At 34.4% G+C, this 16,834-nt stretch overlaps 4 protein-coding genes across 4 annotated transcripts; all 4 read left to right on the forward strand.

Annotated features, from left to right (window-relative positions):
* The first annotated feature begins 785 nt into the window (after positions 1-785).
* Positions 786-1,724, forward strand: LOC129359169 (putative gustatory receptor clone PTE01). Its single transcript, XM_055028603.1, has one exon. The coding sequence runs from the start codon at positions 786-788 to the stop codon at positions 1,722-1,724; it is 939 nt and encodes a 312-aa protein (XP_054884578.1).
* A 6,237-nt stretch (positions 1,725-7,961) lies between these two features.
* On the forward strand, positions 7,962-8,909 carry LOC129359206 (olfactory receptor 2AT4-like). Its single transcript, XM_055028665.1, has one exon. It carries the CDS (start codon positions 7,962-7,964, stop codon positions 8,907-8,909), a length of 948 nt encoding a protein of 315 aa, XP_054884640.1.
* Positions 8,910-12,375: 3,466 nt separating this feature from the next.
* Positions 12,376-13,352, forward strand: LOC129358866 (olfactory receptor 52K1-like). The gene is given in 2 exon segments (XM_055028092.1): positions 12,376-12,523; positions 12,526-13,352. Coding segments are annotated over 2 exon segments (975 nt in total).
* Positions 13,353-14,445: 1,093 nt separating this feature from the next.
* LOC129359233 (olfactory receptor 2AT4-like) lies at positions 14,446-15,423 on the forward strand. Its single transcript, XM_055028701.1, has one exon. It carries the CDS (start codon positions 14,446-14,448, stop codon positions 15,421-15,423), a length of 978 nt encoding a protein of 325 aa, XP_054884676.1.
* The last annotated feature ends 1,411 nt before the right edge of the window (positions 15,424-16,834 follow it).

Here is a 16,834-nt window from a genome sequence, read left to right on the forward strand (position 1 = left end):
AAACATATGATCTCAAGAAAAGTTGAAAAATATGGATTTAATTGTAGCCATAGCACCCTACAATCTACAGCCGTCGTATTTTCTAAATAATTATGTTTTGTGGTCATCCGTCTCTGTGTGGTTTAGCTCAATCACAAAACAGGATGGGTCCAAACAGCAATGAACAATCATGTCTGCAGACAGGATTATCTGACCTTTCCTCTACTCATGACCGGTACACGGCCAGCAAAAGGGCAGCTTTCTGTTGACCCAACACATCCCGGTCATCGGTTATTTAGACTTTTACCCTCAAGGCTGTATTACAGAGCACTAGTAGCAAAAGTTAACCTACACAGAGACAGTTTCTAACCCCTGACAGTTACCCTGTCAACCACATATTGTAAGAAAAAAGACAGACTGCCTTGGGAGTTGTATCGAAAATAAATATCGCACTGCCTCCAATGTCTTGCCTATTAGTTCTAGAAAGTTGTACATCAGCACAACTGGTCAATAGGCAACAATGCAAAATGTTCTCTGTTTTATGAATGAGTGCAGACTGTGTGATTTTTCTGTTTCTCGTGATTTATTTGAAATTATGTTCAAGTGGTAAATAAGTTAAAAATCGTGTGCGAATTGTTTGTAGAGTTTGGAAATTTATCAGAATCAATGTTATTTTAAGGTTTTACTTTATGCCACCACTCTCTGTTCTTCTGCAGTCTTCTGATGTCTTTTTGCTTGCAATTGTGATATTGTAAATACAGAGCTTGTTAAATAGATTTTTATTCACACTTTGAGAAACTGAAAGGATGGACAAAGGGCATAATACATCAGATCTCTTACAGCTTAAAGGCTACGATCTCCCTCATGAAGGCGTCTTCCCTGCATTCCTTTTTGCATCCCTGAACTACATGGTCATCCTGTTCTGTAACCTGACTATTATCTTCACCATTGTGCTGAACAAATCTTTGCACCAGCCAATGCATCTGTTCTTGGTGAATCTTCCCATCAATGACCTTATAGGTTCTTCAGCACTCTTTCCACACCTCATTAAGGAGATATTGACAAACAGCAGAAGGATTCAGTTCTCAGCTTGCGTTATACAAGCTTTTTTTATCCATATCTATGCAGCTGGTTCAGTGTTCATCCTGACTGCAATGGCCTATGACAGATACATTGCCATTTGTCACCCTTTGCGTTACAACACTGTAATGACTAATGCTCACATAATGAAAATAATTATATTAGTTTGGTCTTCTTGTGTGGTTTTAATAGCTGTGCTCTTCATCCTTCTTTTGCGTTTGTGCCGCTGTAGATCTGAAATAACACACTCCTACTGTGATAATCCAAGTTTGTTAACTTTGGTATGTGAAGATACAACCATTAATAACATGTATGGTCTTTTTATAAGTGCTGTTACACAAGTGATAGCTAATGGTCTGGTTTTTTATACATATCTTCGCATCCTTATTGCATGCTTTAGATCCAGACAGTCTGACACCAAAGCGAAAGCTCTGCAGACATGTGCCACACATCTTTTTGTTTTTCTTCTGTTTGAGTGCTTGGGCCTCTTTACAATCATATCTTACAGACTGCAGAATATTTCACCACATTTAAGAAGATTTATGGGAGTTTCGACATTAATATTCCCCCCAACATTAAATCCAATAATCTATGGATTGAAAACAAAAGAAATTCGTGAAAAGGTGCATAACTTTTTCAAGAATAAACTGATTCTTTCTGAATAATTTACTTACACAGTGGCTAATGCAAACTGCTTTATTTGTTGCGTGAACTTGCATTGAATCAGTTTTTGTAATGTTTCTAACCCTGCAAGGAATGTCTTCTTTTTCATGTGATCATTGTAAAATAGAGCCACAAGATATTTTGAGCATTTTAGAAATATTTCAGTTTGTATGTGTGATTTCAAAATTCAGTTAATAAATTTACTTTAAGTTGAATCCATCTAGACTTGCATCCTAGTAAAGTTTGTTGTAACAATGTTAATGCATTAATTAACTTTTTTTTGCTATACTGTGCAGCTTTCTAAAATCTCTGTATGATACTTTGCTTTTCCCAGAACAATTTCATTGGGATTTCAACAAAAATGTTTTCATCATCCTACTATGTTGAACATTTTATTAACATTTTAAAAGAACCTGGTCTCTTGCACTTAAAGCTTTTTTATATTGAATGTTCATGTTATGTTGTTGGCTTGCAAATTTAAATGATGCATACATATCTTAACTTATAAATATTTTTTTCTGTTTAAATTTGTAACTTTAATAAAAATAAAAGGAATGGAGGTATATTTCAGTTTTTACTACTTTTTAATGTTTCACAAGGACAAATCTTACACTTCTCATTAAAACTACAAAATACAAAGAAAGGCTTTTGCAAAGCAAATTATGCAGTTCAAGAAAAATTAATTCATATGAAGAATAACAATAGTAATACTGCTGCTACTATTACTAAAAATAATAACTATGATTGGTCCAGTGTATTTAAGAAGAAAATGTTTTTGTTTCCTGATTGCTCAATGAATGTTTGAATACTGAACTGGTATCACCTCAATGTAAAGGTTTTATTCGATGTATCACATAATACTGGAAATACCACAGTACATCAAATCACAAAAATAATAAAATTGAAATCAGTTCTTTGGCTTTCGCTCCTGAACTGATGAAAACAAGCAGCCAGCACTACGTTCCTTTTCGTATTTGTCATCGGATTGCTTGGCTCTGAGAATGTCATCACCCAGTATGGGAATTAACTCCTCACTGAACTTTGGTACTTTGAAAAGAAAACTGTTGTGTTATGGTTACCAACACTTGGTGACTGTTTCCATATAAACTTTGCTCATTAGGTTAATGATCTAACTGTTTACAAAGAAGGAACACTAGAAGTGCCACAGTGAGCCCTCCAGAGTGACGTCTCCTCTGTACTTTTCCCTGGTAATGAACCTCAGAGGGTGTTGTGATGCAATGCTGTAAACAAGCTCTATTTGGTTTCACAACTTCGGTTAAAGTTGTCTGAAAGAGTCTTTTGAAATAACATTGTCTTGTTGGTTTTATTTATTTATTGTAGATGAAGATACAAATTCAACATAACTGAGTCAGTGAAACTAATTTATTCTTACCACTAACAAAGTTTATTTGCGAAGCACCTTTCAGAAACAAACCCTTCATCAAACATTGTACAGAAACCCAAAGAAACAACCATCAAATGCCATTAAGATAAAACAACATATAGCACACGATGAAAATTAATAGTAAATGGACTGAGCTTATGTAAGCTTTTTCCAGTCATTTTGACCACTCAAAGTGTGATACACTTGAGTCATATTCACCCATTCGCACAAATATCAACCAATGTACAGATCGGTAGGCAACTTGAGGTTAAGTGCCTTGCCCAGGGGCACATCAACTTGTGGCAAGATGAAGCTGAGATCGAACCTACCCTCAGAGTCAAACAGTCATTCAAACGGTTAGGATTTACCAACAGAAGATCACTCTAAACGTTTAAAATGAAGTCTATTCGGACAAGAAAGATTTTAACTGCTTTTTAAAGTATCCACATAATCAACTAAGCACAGCTGTGGTGCTACACTATTCAAAATTCTTGAATGGCTAAATGGTTCGATCCTCTTTGGTATTCAGTCTGGTATGTGGAAGGACCAGCCGATTCTGAGCATCTGATTTCTTTTTGAAAATTAGGATAAACTGATTGAACTGAAATGATTTTTTTTGTAAAGTGCCAAAAGATCACATATGTTGTGAATTGTATCTATATAGATATAGTGAATATAGTTGATCTCTTTAAATATAAGAGAGTGGAAATTTAATAAGAGGAAGTTATTAGAACTGGACAAGGAAGGAAAAGTGGCCTGTTAGTTTTTGACAGACAAGCCCCCTTTTAACCTCTTGGTTGAAATTTTTATGGGAAATTTGATATTAATGCACATAATTACAGTGCTAATGTGATAATTCATATATAATTTGTAATACAATTAACAGCATCTATATGCAAACACACATAACCTGCAAGCTTATGTATGAGCCAATAGCTCTAAAATGAGCTATGGGTAAAGATGAGATATATCATCTAAAGATGAGATATATCATCTAAAGCTATAAAACACATTGGTGTTGTTAAAGTGCCGATCACTCTAACAACACCAAACTGATCGAAACGAACAAATTTTATGTTGTATCAAAAAGGAACAATAAGTTTTTCCTTTTTCTCCCAGCAGGTGGCAGCACTGGCATTTGTTATTTGTGCTGAAAGGGAGGCTGGGCTAACCTTCAGAGCTCTTCCCAGTAAAAAGCATTACTTTTATAGGCATTTCACATCAGGTTGCTAATTGACTCTAAACATTGCTAACCTATGAAACTACATTTCTAAGTTGGAGAAAAAGTCCAACTCGACAAAAAATGGTTGATTATCGTTAGACATTACCTAAACTATGTTAAAGATGAAGCAACTTTGTACCAATTGTGAGTGGTTAACATGCAAAGACAAAACATTCCTTACATTAAATCCTTTTTTTCTGACTCTTCCAACACATTCATAAGTGGAAAATAATGCTGGTAATTTCACAGACAGTGTCATCCACTGTTTTAAAAGAAGAGCATTACAAGAATGTAAAGATAGTCATGTTTTGTTACTTTTTTAATTTCCCATATTTTTTATAAAGTCCAATAAGTACAAAACAACACTGACTTAGGAGAGTATATCAGGAGAGTATATGTGACATAATCATTTAATCATTTCTTTTCAGTTGAGTTAATTTCAAGACAATTTGTTTTCAGGTTATTCCATTCAGAGCCAATTCAGATCAAATATTGTTTCAGTTTTCTTTAAAGATTCAAAGTCCATTATATACCTTCCAAATTGATTATTATTTTAAAAAAAACCCATTAAGGCCAAGTTCATTTTATTATTCCAAATGCTTAAGTTTTCTATATGAGGAAACATAGCAAACAGCTGAGTCATTTCAATTCAGTTGAATTCATTTCAATTATCACAGACTTTCACTGTAAAATTTCTGCCCCAGGTTATCAGTGGCATAGCAAAGGCCACCATTCAAACAAAGGATTTATCTTCACAAATAAATGTACATGTATATACATTTTCTTTATCAATAAATTCCATACTAAATTATGTTTTCCATCCCTTCTTCCTCTTGTTTAGCGGCCTTATTCATGTGACTGGTTATGTGAATCTAATTTGTGATAAATGAGTTTACAGTAGTTCAAAGTTTTCATGTTTTGTTTTCAAACCTTACACAATAAAAAAACACCAAACAGCACACATGAATGTTATGAGCCAGCTAATTGAGGGCTCAAGCCTGTCGTCATCTCAAGGGTGTAATTAGTGTGCTAGTTTTCCCACAATGCACCTCAGAAAGTTCTCAACTGAAAACAATCTTATGCAACATTGTTCCTTGTTAAACTTTTGTACAAATATAGTTTTTTCCGATGATACATATTTGCAGATGAAATAAATTATATTCTTTAAAGATTTTAAATGTTTAACATTCAAAATATACATTCACTGGCATTCTAGTCACAAATACAGAGGAATGTTTTTCTCAAAAAATGTCTGTTTCAAACACCCACATTTATATATATTCCAAAAAAGTATCATCTATACAGAAACATCAAGAATGGCTCAAAACACAATTTTCACTCCTGTATGTGGTGCTAAAAATAGAGTATGGAACATGTTCACTGCTATGAACATGTGGTCGGCCATTGTTTGTGTTACATGTATGATGTGTTTGGAGTTATAGGTCAGGTTACAGGTGGACTAAAAGATTAGCAATTTTGCTATTCATGAGATGATGCAAGAGTGAAATTTTCACTCTGGGTCCTATTTTACTCTTTTAGTTCCCTTAAATATCCTATTTCCATGTGGACGCACAAGCAATTGAAAACTTGTAGAGAGTGTCAAAGGGTCTTGACCTCAATTCTTTAATAAAAATCTCTAAAAATGTTAAAAGCATCAAAAAATTTTGAATCAATTATTTGAGGAGGAAAAAAATCCACTGAATAGTTGCATTAGTCTATTTTTCTCTTCCTAATTTTACACCTGTACCAAAGAGAAGTCAAAGTTTTCGCCAGTGAAATAAAAAAATATTTTTTTCCCATTTAAAATGTATTTTATTTAAAACTCCACTCTTGCTCCAGGTCACTGTTTGTTTCCTGGAAAGTTTTTGTCATTTCATAATGGCTTTTCAGGTTAAAAAGTAAAAACAAGACGATGTAAAACTTTTAAATGTGGTTAAACATTTCAGTCTGTCCTACAAATACGCTTACGCTATTAGTAGGCTGAAACTATTGCTCTCATAAATAATGACAATCACAATGTGTAAAAGCTAGGACAGTTGAAAATTCTCACATTGTTCACATCCTGTACTTATTACTTACATAGACTTTGGGTTCTGTGCGGTTCACAAAATCCACTCAGGTAAGATGAAACATATGCTCTGCGACCTCCATTGAACCCTTGGGATATTAGCAGTCCTCTATTACCATCACTTTAAATACTCACTGGGCTAATCATAAAATACAGTTGTTTATTCTAGTGGGATTCCAAAACCATTAGCATTATTAAATCTGTGTTTTGCCTCCATTGAGCTCTCTGGGGATTTGTATTCAAAGTCCTGTCGTTCTCTACAAAGTATTTTAATGTTAATTTTAAGGATAAGTACAAAAAGATGGATTACATCAATTAGAAAATTTTGCTGATTTTTTTCTACTTTAGCCCTTGTATTTGTTTACCTACATAAAAAGTCATTATGCAGTTTACAAATCTACTTTTTATTCACAGATGAACTTATAGCTAAGCACCTACTAAGCATGTATTCATCATCTATAGGTGATAAGGTTAGCATACTAAATGACTGTGCAGGCAAAAGCTATAAAAAGGAGATTTAATTTTTTTTGCGTACCCTTTGGATTTTTGCTAGAACATATTAGATACTTTCTCCAAATCTGCAAAAGCACTTGCAAGGTGTCTTCTAGAATTTAATTAAGAAGTTCTTTCCTGACACATTAGAAAGTATCAGACAAGTTAGAGGAATGCAAGACAAGTTGTGAAAACTACCTGGTGCATTTGAAAGAGTTCAGTTAAATGTCCATGAATGATTAGGAAGAAGAAGGTTTTAATTCTAAGCAAATTTTTCAAAGTTACCTGGCAAGTTTACAAAAATACTCTGTAAAACTCCTTGTAAGAAAGTAAAACTTAAGGGTAGCAACATGTAGTGCCATCCAAATTTTTGTTGTGAGATAGCAGTTAACAAATACGCAGCAGAAATATCTCAAAAGTTCTGTTTGTCTGGCAGTTAATTTTTCCACGGCTTTCAGGTTGTCTATAAGCATTTTAAATAGCAAATCATTGAATTTTTATGTAATTCACTCAAATGGCAACAATGTAAGAAAACTGACTGCCTTGTAAGGTAGGCAACGTATTATGGAAAGTCTTGAGTTCCTGACTTCACATCTACTATAATCAATAAATTATGAATCTTTGTTCATGTTAGGGATGAAAACTATCACCCAAAAATAAAACATCAGAAATCCCTAGAGAAAGCAAAGAGGATGGACAATAACTCTGCCTGCATCAAAAGGTGTCTTGAAGGAGGGGTTTTAAGCAGACAAACACCTGGTGAGAAATTAGAGAACGTTGGTGAACCTTTTGTGAAAGGTACGTGAGAAACAACTAATTAAAAATTTTGTCATCGAAGCTACATCTACGTTTAATATTCGAATGACAACCCATAACTTAGCAGAATAAATGTAATATAAAAGGATATCAAAATTGACATCAATAATCATACTATGAATAGTTTACAACAGAACAATAATTTGTGATCGGTTATATCAGAACTTATTACTGCAAGGGATATTTTTTTGTCAAATAACAATTCAGTTTGAACTATTGTGTGCTTTTCAGTTTTTGAAGGTATTTTCTTCGGGATCATGTCAGAGGGGAATAAAAGCAGAGTAACTGAATTCATACTTACTGGATTTCCTGGACTCCATCCACAATATTACGGTCTCGCTTCTGCTGTATTATTCTTAGTCTATGTGGTAACTGTGAAAGCAAATGCTGCAGTTTTTTTCTTATTTGCAACCAACAAGAGTCTTCACAAACCAGTGTACTACATCATTTTAAATGTGTCTGCCTGTGACCTTCTCTTTAGCACAACAACGTTACCTAAAATCATCAGTAGATACTGGTTTCAATCAGGGAGCATTTCTTTTACTGCTTGTTTTGTCCAGATGTACCTTGTTCACTATTTGGGTTCAGTAAATTCTTTCATATTTTCACTGATGGCTTTTGATAGGTACTGTGCTGTTTGCCATCCACTCCAATATACAGCTATTGTTACAAAATTCACAGTCCATATCCTCAGTGTGACTGCATGGATTATTGCTATTGCATCCCCTTTAATGATGGTGATTAGAGCATATCCTCTTCCTTACTGTGCATCAAACATAATCAATCACTGTTACTGTGATCATATTGGAGTAACAGTTCTGGCCTGCACAGACAGAGCCCCTTATTCTTTTCCTGCTTTTGTGGGTGCAATGATTACACTGTTAGGACCTCTGGCCTTTATACTTTTCTCATACTGCTCAATATTTATAGAAATAAGTAAGGTAACAAATTTGGGAAACTGTGGAAAGTCTCTGTCAACATGTAGTACTCAACTGATAATAATCTCACTTTATTATGTACCTCGATGTTTTGTGTATTTTGCTGGTCAAGTGGGGATTCAGTTTAGTGCTGATCTACGAATAGTAATCATAATGCTTTATAGCCTTGTCCCTCCAATGATAAACCCACTTATATATTGCCTAAGAGCTAAAGACATCAGAAAGTGTTTGATGAAACAGTTTAACATAGAAAAGTTCAGGTTTTAGCAAATTCACATTGAACAGAACAGTGCATTAATTATAAGTGGTATACTTATGTATCTTACAATATCATGTTAAAAGCAGCATCTCCATTATCCATGGATTTAAAAAAAATAAAATGAGAACTGTATCAGCAAACAGTGGCTTGTTTTATAGTTTCTTTTCAGTGTGCTGATTTGATAGATTATATTATTCACATACTTGTTGTCTGTAAGAAAAATAAAATATTTTCATAATTTTTGTTTTATTCAAATGTGTCTAAGTTAATCAGAAATACTGCAGTGATGGTAAAAATTCTGAGCCTCGGAGACATGCTTTTCTAAGAGTTGCAACAGTTCTTTTTTTTTTTGGTGGGTAATTTTGAGACCTGGCCTCACCCCCTTCAGTATGCACAAAAAGTCAGGATTTTGATAACTTTAGATCCCCCATAACTTATGAGAAAACTAACATTTTTATACCTTAAAACCTCTAGGAGGAATTTTATCATGCATAGGTAATAAGCTGTCAAAACTGCAAGAACAATTCAAGATGGCTACCTTCCTGTTTATTGTTGGACATGGATTCAAGAGAGTTTGGTGTAAGTCTTGGGAGGTTCAACGGGCAGTGGTTACGGCCCTCGTGCTGTTGAGCTTTTTCAGCTGCAACTTTTGCAAAGCCCTCAAAATATGAAAATTGCATGTACCATTGACTGGTCTGCAAAGTTCGGTATGGATGCATTTTTGGTGCAAAAGTATTTGTAACTTGAAGCTGTGAAGTTGAAGTCAGAGACAAAACTCCTCTAGTTTATATTTTGTACATGTATATGTTTTTTTGGTCTTGCAGAAATAAAAGACAGCAATTACATTTCTTCAAATTCTTAAGTACAAGTACTGTCGCAGCAACAGGCTTGTGTAGGGCTTCTTGGGTTCTGCTTTCCTCTTCCTCTGTAAGGTGTTATCAGTAGGTGCAGCTTCCAGGTGGTGTGAATTACCCTCATCAAAAGCAGGATTTAGTGGAGTGGATTCCTAGAGACAGATGCCAGATGGTTTACTGCTACTCGTGGTAACTACACTAGACTCTGTGTTGTACTATATCACAAACTATTTGTTATATATCTTAACTTTGATCTTCTCCTTCCACGTAGATCCTCTGCTGATCTTTCAGCCATGTGGATTTCCTCTCCTGGCATCTTGCTCTTGTCCTCTTCGCTGATCCTGTTCAGATCACCCACCTGTGGCCCATCTCCAATACTCGCCTGCTTGTCTACCCTCCAATCGCCTCCTCCTGCGAAGGAGAGTAACACTATCGATCACGATTGACCCTCAAGGAGTCAACCACCAGATATGTGCTCGTACGTCTCCTCAATTGCTTTCTCCTTTCACGAAGCAATCTGACTCCTTCCACTACTGAACCAGTTCTCCAGTCAAAGACAACTGTTGAAAGCCTCCCTGTCTTCCAGTGTGGTTTGGGCCTGGCTTGGTGTTCTCCCTCCTGCAGACAAATCATTCAAACATTTTCCCTGCTCAATAAACATTTACCTTACAATCCCTGCTGTCCATAATGGTTGCTCATATGAGAGGCATTCAGCATCAAGTACACAAATTGCATTCTTTCAGTCACACTTCCATAAAATCTTGCACGCTTTAGTTGTGTACCATTTGTCACGCTGAAAAGTAGCCTTTCTTTGCAATTTTGTTTGAATAACATTTCACTTAGAGCACAGGTTGTGTTTTCTCCTCTTTGCTTGGATTCCTTCTGGCAGATTTTCTACTGGGCCAATCAGTGAACAGAAGAGAAGTTGTGAATGATGGCGTCAGTTTTCTGTGCAGTTTTACAATTGTAATCTACTATCCTGCAGCGCATATTAAATGTCTAACTATTTATTTAGCAGAATGGAGAGGCCTCTTGGTTTGCATAAACAGGGTGGTACAAAGCGGAAGTTGGCTTCAGGCTGAAGTTCCTGACTCTGAAAATAATTAAAGGACTGTTGAAGTTGTTGTTTAAACATTTGAATAATGTAGGCTCATCAAACCTGGACTAGATTGTTCTATGCTAAAAGAATGATCAAAACCCAGTTTTTCTCAAACGTTTAGTTTGTGATAGTTCAATAAAGGTTATTTCCAGTGATCCCCCAACCCCAATTACTGTCTGTCTTCCCTTTTTCCTTTTTTCCTGTTCAGCCATCGGGTCACAACCAAGATCTCTTGAGCTATACAATCCTTATAAAAAATAAACACTGCTTGTAAATCCAAAATTAAAACTCTTTTAGTCTAAATAAAGCCTTTAACAAAGTGAATAATCTTCCACAGTGAAAGTCATTTTTAAGGGTGTAGGAACAATAACAATGATATATATATAAAAAAAGACATATTCAAAACATCTGAGATCTTTTGCTGTTCATGTGGGAATAAGACCTTCTGTGGATGCATCTGGTTGGATAAAACGAACAGATATTAGCTGTAAACCAGGCTTCACTCCACATTGTCACTTGTTGAGCTGCCTCATTGAGGTAAGATTATTCTATTATTGTATATAACATTCTCAGTTACTATCAGGGACTATACCATGTCTAATCATAAAAGTTTGTAAGCAAAGAATATTTTCTGGATTGTTTATTTCTAAAATAGAAAATAGTTGCTTTATAAGGCGTCAAATATTATTTGTTAATTTTGCATCTGCATTAAAGTGTCAAGTTTATTCATCAATAATAAGTAAGTAAATAGAGATTTACAAATATACTAAAAGTATAGATAAAAATACGTATTTTAGTAGAAAAGCCCTTAGTTTAGTTTTCACTTAGAAACTGTGGCGTACTCATTACTTTTACAAATTTGGAACACACTTACAAAGTCCAGAGAATACTTATTTCTACTTATCCAGCAACGCAGAACTCCAGAGGATACTTCTACTTACTTACACTTATTTAGCAACTCAGAGCAGGAATTAGAACAAACTTAGAATCCAGAAAAATTACTGTAGCAACTCTGTATTAGACTCCTATCCTTCCAACCCAGAAAAGGAATTAGACCAGAGGATACTTAGTTATACATATCAACCAACCCTGAACAGGAGTTTCTAGTTTGTCGAGTTTATATACTTTATTATTGAACTACTTTTTAGACTCCCGTTCTTCCAACCCAGAAATGAAATTAGACCACAGGATACTTAGCAAGCCTGAACAGGAGCACCTACTTTACATACTAGATCAACATTAGATTATTTTTCTTCTTTCACTCTTTCCTCTGGTTTGTTATTTTGTTTGTATTTTTTTTAACTCCTGTAAAGGACTTTGTATTGCCTTGTTGTTAAAAATGTGCTATACAAGAAAAATTACCTTTCCCTTTCTTACTATTTAAAAAACTACCTCAACGGTTTAGCGGCAAAAAAGGCATGATTATAAAGATTAATTATATCTTTACTAATGTTGTGGTGATATCTAAATACAATTAAAAATGAATACATTTCTAACACTTCTTTGCAGGAACTTGAGATAATGGTGCTCAGCACAAACATCACAAGGATACACAACTTTTTCATCCTTGGGTTTCCTGGACTCTCACCATCGTACTATGGCCCTGCATCAGCTGTACTTTTTCTAGTCTATCTAGCTATTTTGGTAGGAAATATTTTCATCTTGGTGTTGTCACCTATGAAAAATCTCTTCAAAAACCTACGTACTTGGTCTTTTGTCACCTTGCACTGACTGATTTATCATTTGGGAGTGCCACACTCCCAAAGATCATATCAAAATATTGGTTCGGAAACAGCATCATTTCCTTTTATGAGTGTTTCACACAAATGTTCTTTGTTCACTATTTAGGTTCAGTGATGTCATTTTTGTTACTGGTAATGGCTCTTGATAGATTTGTAGCAATTTGTGTTCCACTGCGATACCCTGTCCTAATCACAAACAATATTATATTTACTCTCTGTGGATCTGCTTGGTTTCTACCTCTGATTTTGATGCTCATTGTAATATTCCAAGCCCTCAGTTTATCTTATTGTCGGTCAAATATTATTACCCAGTGTTACTGTGATCACATCTCAGTGACAAATCAGGCATGTGGAGATGATCGAAAGATTGCACAGATTGTTGCCCTTTTTATCGCTATGTTTTGTCTCTTGGTGCCTCTTGTATTTATCCTGATTTCTTATGTTTGTGTTGTTATAGTCATTTTAAAAATGTCTAATTCTGCAGGACGCAGCAGAATTCTGGCAACTTGTTCTCCACAAATATTCATAACATGTCTTTTCTATCTCCCTAGGTGCTTTGTTTATATAGCTAACACAGTTGGATTTTCTTTCAGTGTAGATGTTCGCATTTTATTAATCCTGCTGTACAGTCTAGTCCCTGCTGCAGTCAACCCGATAATATACTGTTTTAAGACCCAAGAAATAAAGCAAACTTTGTGGAAGAGAATAACAACAGCTAAAATTGGAATAGAGTTAAAAATCTGGACCAGTAACTAACAAGGATCAGAAACTGTGACGATACAACAGGAAAAGAAGGAAATTTTGTGCTCATTCAATATATTAGGGTCAACTGAATCTTTTGTTTGTTTGGGTATGTTTGAGTTGTAGCTCCATTTGTTTATGTTTTTTTGTATTGTTTGACTGGCCGGCAGTTTGCATGCAATTGCATTGATTTGATCAGAGAGTTCTCAAAATGTACTCAGGAATGAGTAAAACGTCAACGTATTTTTACTCATGTGAAAGTGAAAAGTAACCATCCCAGAAATTACTAACAGAAAAACAAACAGTATTTTGTAAAATGGCTACTCTAAGAGTAACTGCGTAAAATGTGGCTTAATATTTTAAGAGGACACCATCAAATACAGAAAACAATAGTTACATGCAAATTATTGTATTTTAGACAGTAGAAGAAATACATAACAAAGTGCAACTTTTGCTCCTGTCAGATTTACAAAGAACTCTCATTTAACAAAAATCAGCTTTCATTTTATTTCGCCTTTATTTTACATGGCATCTTAGCTTTAATAAAACATTTCTTGCAATCAAACTGAAAGACTATTTTAGTCTAAGTGCAAGTAATGCTTGGTCCATGACTTTTCGTTTGAAAGGAGTTAGGAATGATAAGAAAGAATATAATCGAAACATCTGACAACTTTTATGGTTCATTTGGGAATAAGACTTCAGAGGTTTCACCTGGTTGGATAAAAGAGGCTATCAGTCTTTTGCAGAAGCTTCCTCTGCTGAGCTCGCTTAGTCAGGTGAGATTTGTAACTGTATTTGCCTTTTTGGATATTATAATGAATGCAATATTGTGACATTAGATTCATGGATAGTTTAGTTTAAAATTGATAACACCTGCATTAATGTGCAAATTTCATAAACAAACAAACTAAAAGCATTCATGTAAACTAGTATTTTGAAACACAGAAGATAAACTATTTTATTATAAAATTAAACAGTTAAGCAAATTAAGTCATGATGATGCATAAAGATGAATTGTAATTTTTTTTTTTACTAATTTCTGTGTTGTGTTTCAAATACAATTGAAAATGTATAAATTTATAATACTGCTTCATAGGAACTTGAGATAATGGTGCTCAGCACAAACGTCACAAGGATACACAACTTTTTCATCCTTGGGTTTCCTGGACTCTCACCATCGTACTATGGCCCTGCATCAGCTGTACTTTTTCTAGTCTATCTAGCTATATTGGTAGGAAATATTTTCATCTTGGTGTTTGTCACCTATGAAAAATCTCTTCAAAAACCTACGTACTTGGTCTTTTGTCACCTTGCACTGACTGATGTATCATTTGGGAGTGCCACACTCCCAAAGATCATATCAAAATATTGGTTCGGAAACAGCATCATTTCCTTTTATGAGTGTTTCACACAAATGTTCTTTGTTCACTATTTAGGTTCAGTGATGTCATTTTTGTTACTGGTAATGGCTCTTGATAGATTTGTAGCAATTTGTGTTCCACTGCGATACCCTGTCCTAATCACAAACAATATTATATTTGCTCTTTGTGGATCTGCTTGGTTTCTACCCCTGATTTTGATGCTCATTGTAATATTCCAAGCCCTCAGTTTACCTTATTGTCGGTCAAATATTATTACCCAGTGCTACTGTGACCACATCTCTATAACAAATCAGGCTTGTGGAGATGATCGAAAGATTGTACAGCTTATTGCTGTCTGCATCGCTATGTTTTGTCTCTTGGTGCCTCTTGTATTTATCCTGATTTCTTATGTTTCTGTTATTATAGTCATTTTAAAAATGTCTAATTCTGCAGGACGCAGCAGAATTCTGGCAACTTGTTCTCCACAAATATTCATAACATGTCTTTTCTATCTCCCTAGGTGCTTTGTTTATATAGCTAACCTTGTTGGATTTTCTTTTAGTCTTGATGTTCGCATTTTATTGATCCTGTTGTACAGTCTACTCCCTGCTGCAGTCAACCCGATAATATACTGTTTCAAGACCAAAGAAATAAAGCACAGATTAATGAAGAGAATAAAAATAAGTAAAATTCAAATAGAGTTAAAAATCTGGACCAGTAACTAGCAAGGATCAGAAACTGTGACGATGCAACAGGAAAAGAAGAATGTTTTCATGATAAACTTCACACTCTAGGTAAATTAATTGCTTTGTTTGCTCAAGTATGTTTTTAACATGATGGCATTTCAAATATCATTGTCTTTATTGCATTTATACTTTTATGCTTTATGTATTTTTGTTTTAAAAGTTTGAAAAAAATATTAAAATACACAGATGTAAATTTTCGTGTCAGTTAAGCAGTTGCAATGGAAAATGTTGTTATTACAGTGAAATGTAAGTATTTTCTTGCAGTCATAAATATATTATCTAGAAGGTAATTACATTAAAATGTGTGAACTGAAAGTGTCTCTTAATTTTTAGCATTTATATGATTCAGAAAAAAACACTAAATGTAATTATTTATGTATATTAAAACATAGATTTCGTTTTGGGCTCTCAAAGTGGTTTTTGACTTTGTATTTTGTCATTAAAAGACTGATTAAAAACATCCCAACAGTCAATGTGGTGAAATATTCTCTACAATATCTCAACAATATTTTTCATTACAAGGGAAATTTCTCCATTTATTACATATATTTAACATTAACAAATGTGACCTAAGAATGATATGAAGTTAACAATTACATATAAAAAAGGCCTTGAAAAGCGGCTGTTACAATGTAAAAAATATGTATATATCTGGCGTGGACAGCTCTTTATCTCGGCAGTTTAGAGATGCACTGATGTGATTCATTAAAAAATCCTTTCTGGCCAAAAGCAGTTTTTCTGATTGAGGCTGCTCCTCTAATTCTTCTGTTCACAGTGGATTTGAAATCAACAAAGGCAGAGAGAGGAAAGTTAGGCACTAAATCGTTCAAGGAGCCATGTTGGAAGTTGGAAGTGATTATTGAACAGAGTGACTGGAATTGTTTTCCTTATTTCATTTTGACAGTTTAGCCAAGATTATCTTTAGCTTGAGAAAAATCTTTAAAACATCTTTTAATTATTGGTTCAGATGTCAAAGCAGTTCGAAGTAAGAGAAGAAAACTCAAAATACTGTGAAAACTGATTCTATTGGTAGAACAAAATGTGATGCATGAAAAAGAGGATTTGTTTTGTTCTGGAGCACATGGACTCCAAGCACAATAAGCTCCTTCAGAAAGTCTTGTGTCTGAGAAAATTGCGCTACTTCAAGAAAAACAAAAAAAACTTTAGCATATTTTTATTAAAAGGCTTTTTATTATATTTCAAATATTTTTTGGATTATGAAAGTGCATTTATGGGTCTTTAGACCAACCAGAGTCATCCCCATCATATGCATGTCTACTCTGCAGAATCTGCACTTTCCATTTTATATGGCATACCCTTTCTTTCCACTTCAGACTGTGTTTTATAGATTTTATACTCTGGCCAATCTCTGGTCATGCTGTAGTTTTTT

This window comes from Poeciliopsis prolifica, unplaced genomic scaffold (genome assembly GCF_027474105.1).
Source record: "Poeciliopsis prolifica strain line A6 unplaced genomic scaffold, Auburn_PproV2 SCAFFOLD004, whole genome shotgun sequence".
Lineage (NCBI taxonomy): Eukaryota > Metazoa > Chordata > Actinopteri > Cyprinodontiformes > Poeciliidae > Poeciliopsis > Poeciliopsis prolifica.

Excerpts from the sequence above, each read along its gene's own strand:
- LOC129359233 (XM_055028701.1), top strand. The coding sequence starts at position 14,446 with ATGGTGCTCAGCACAAACGTCACAAGGATACACAACTTTTTCATCCTT.
- LOC129359169 (XM_055028603.1), top strand. The coding sequence starts at position 786 with ATGGACAAAGGGCATAATACATCAGATCTCTTACAGCTTAAAGGCTAC.
- LOC129359206 (XM_055028665.1), top strand. The coding sequence starts at position 7,962 with ATGTCAGAGGGGAATAAAAGCAGAGTAACTGAATTCATACTTACTGGA.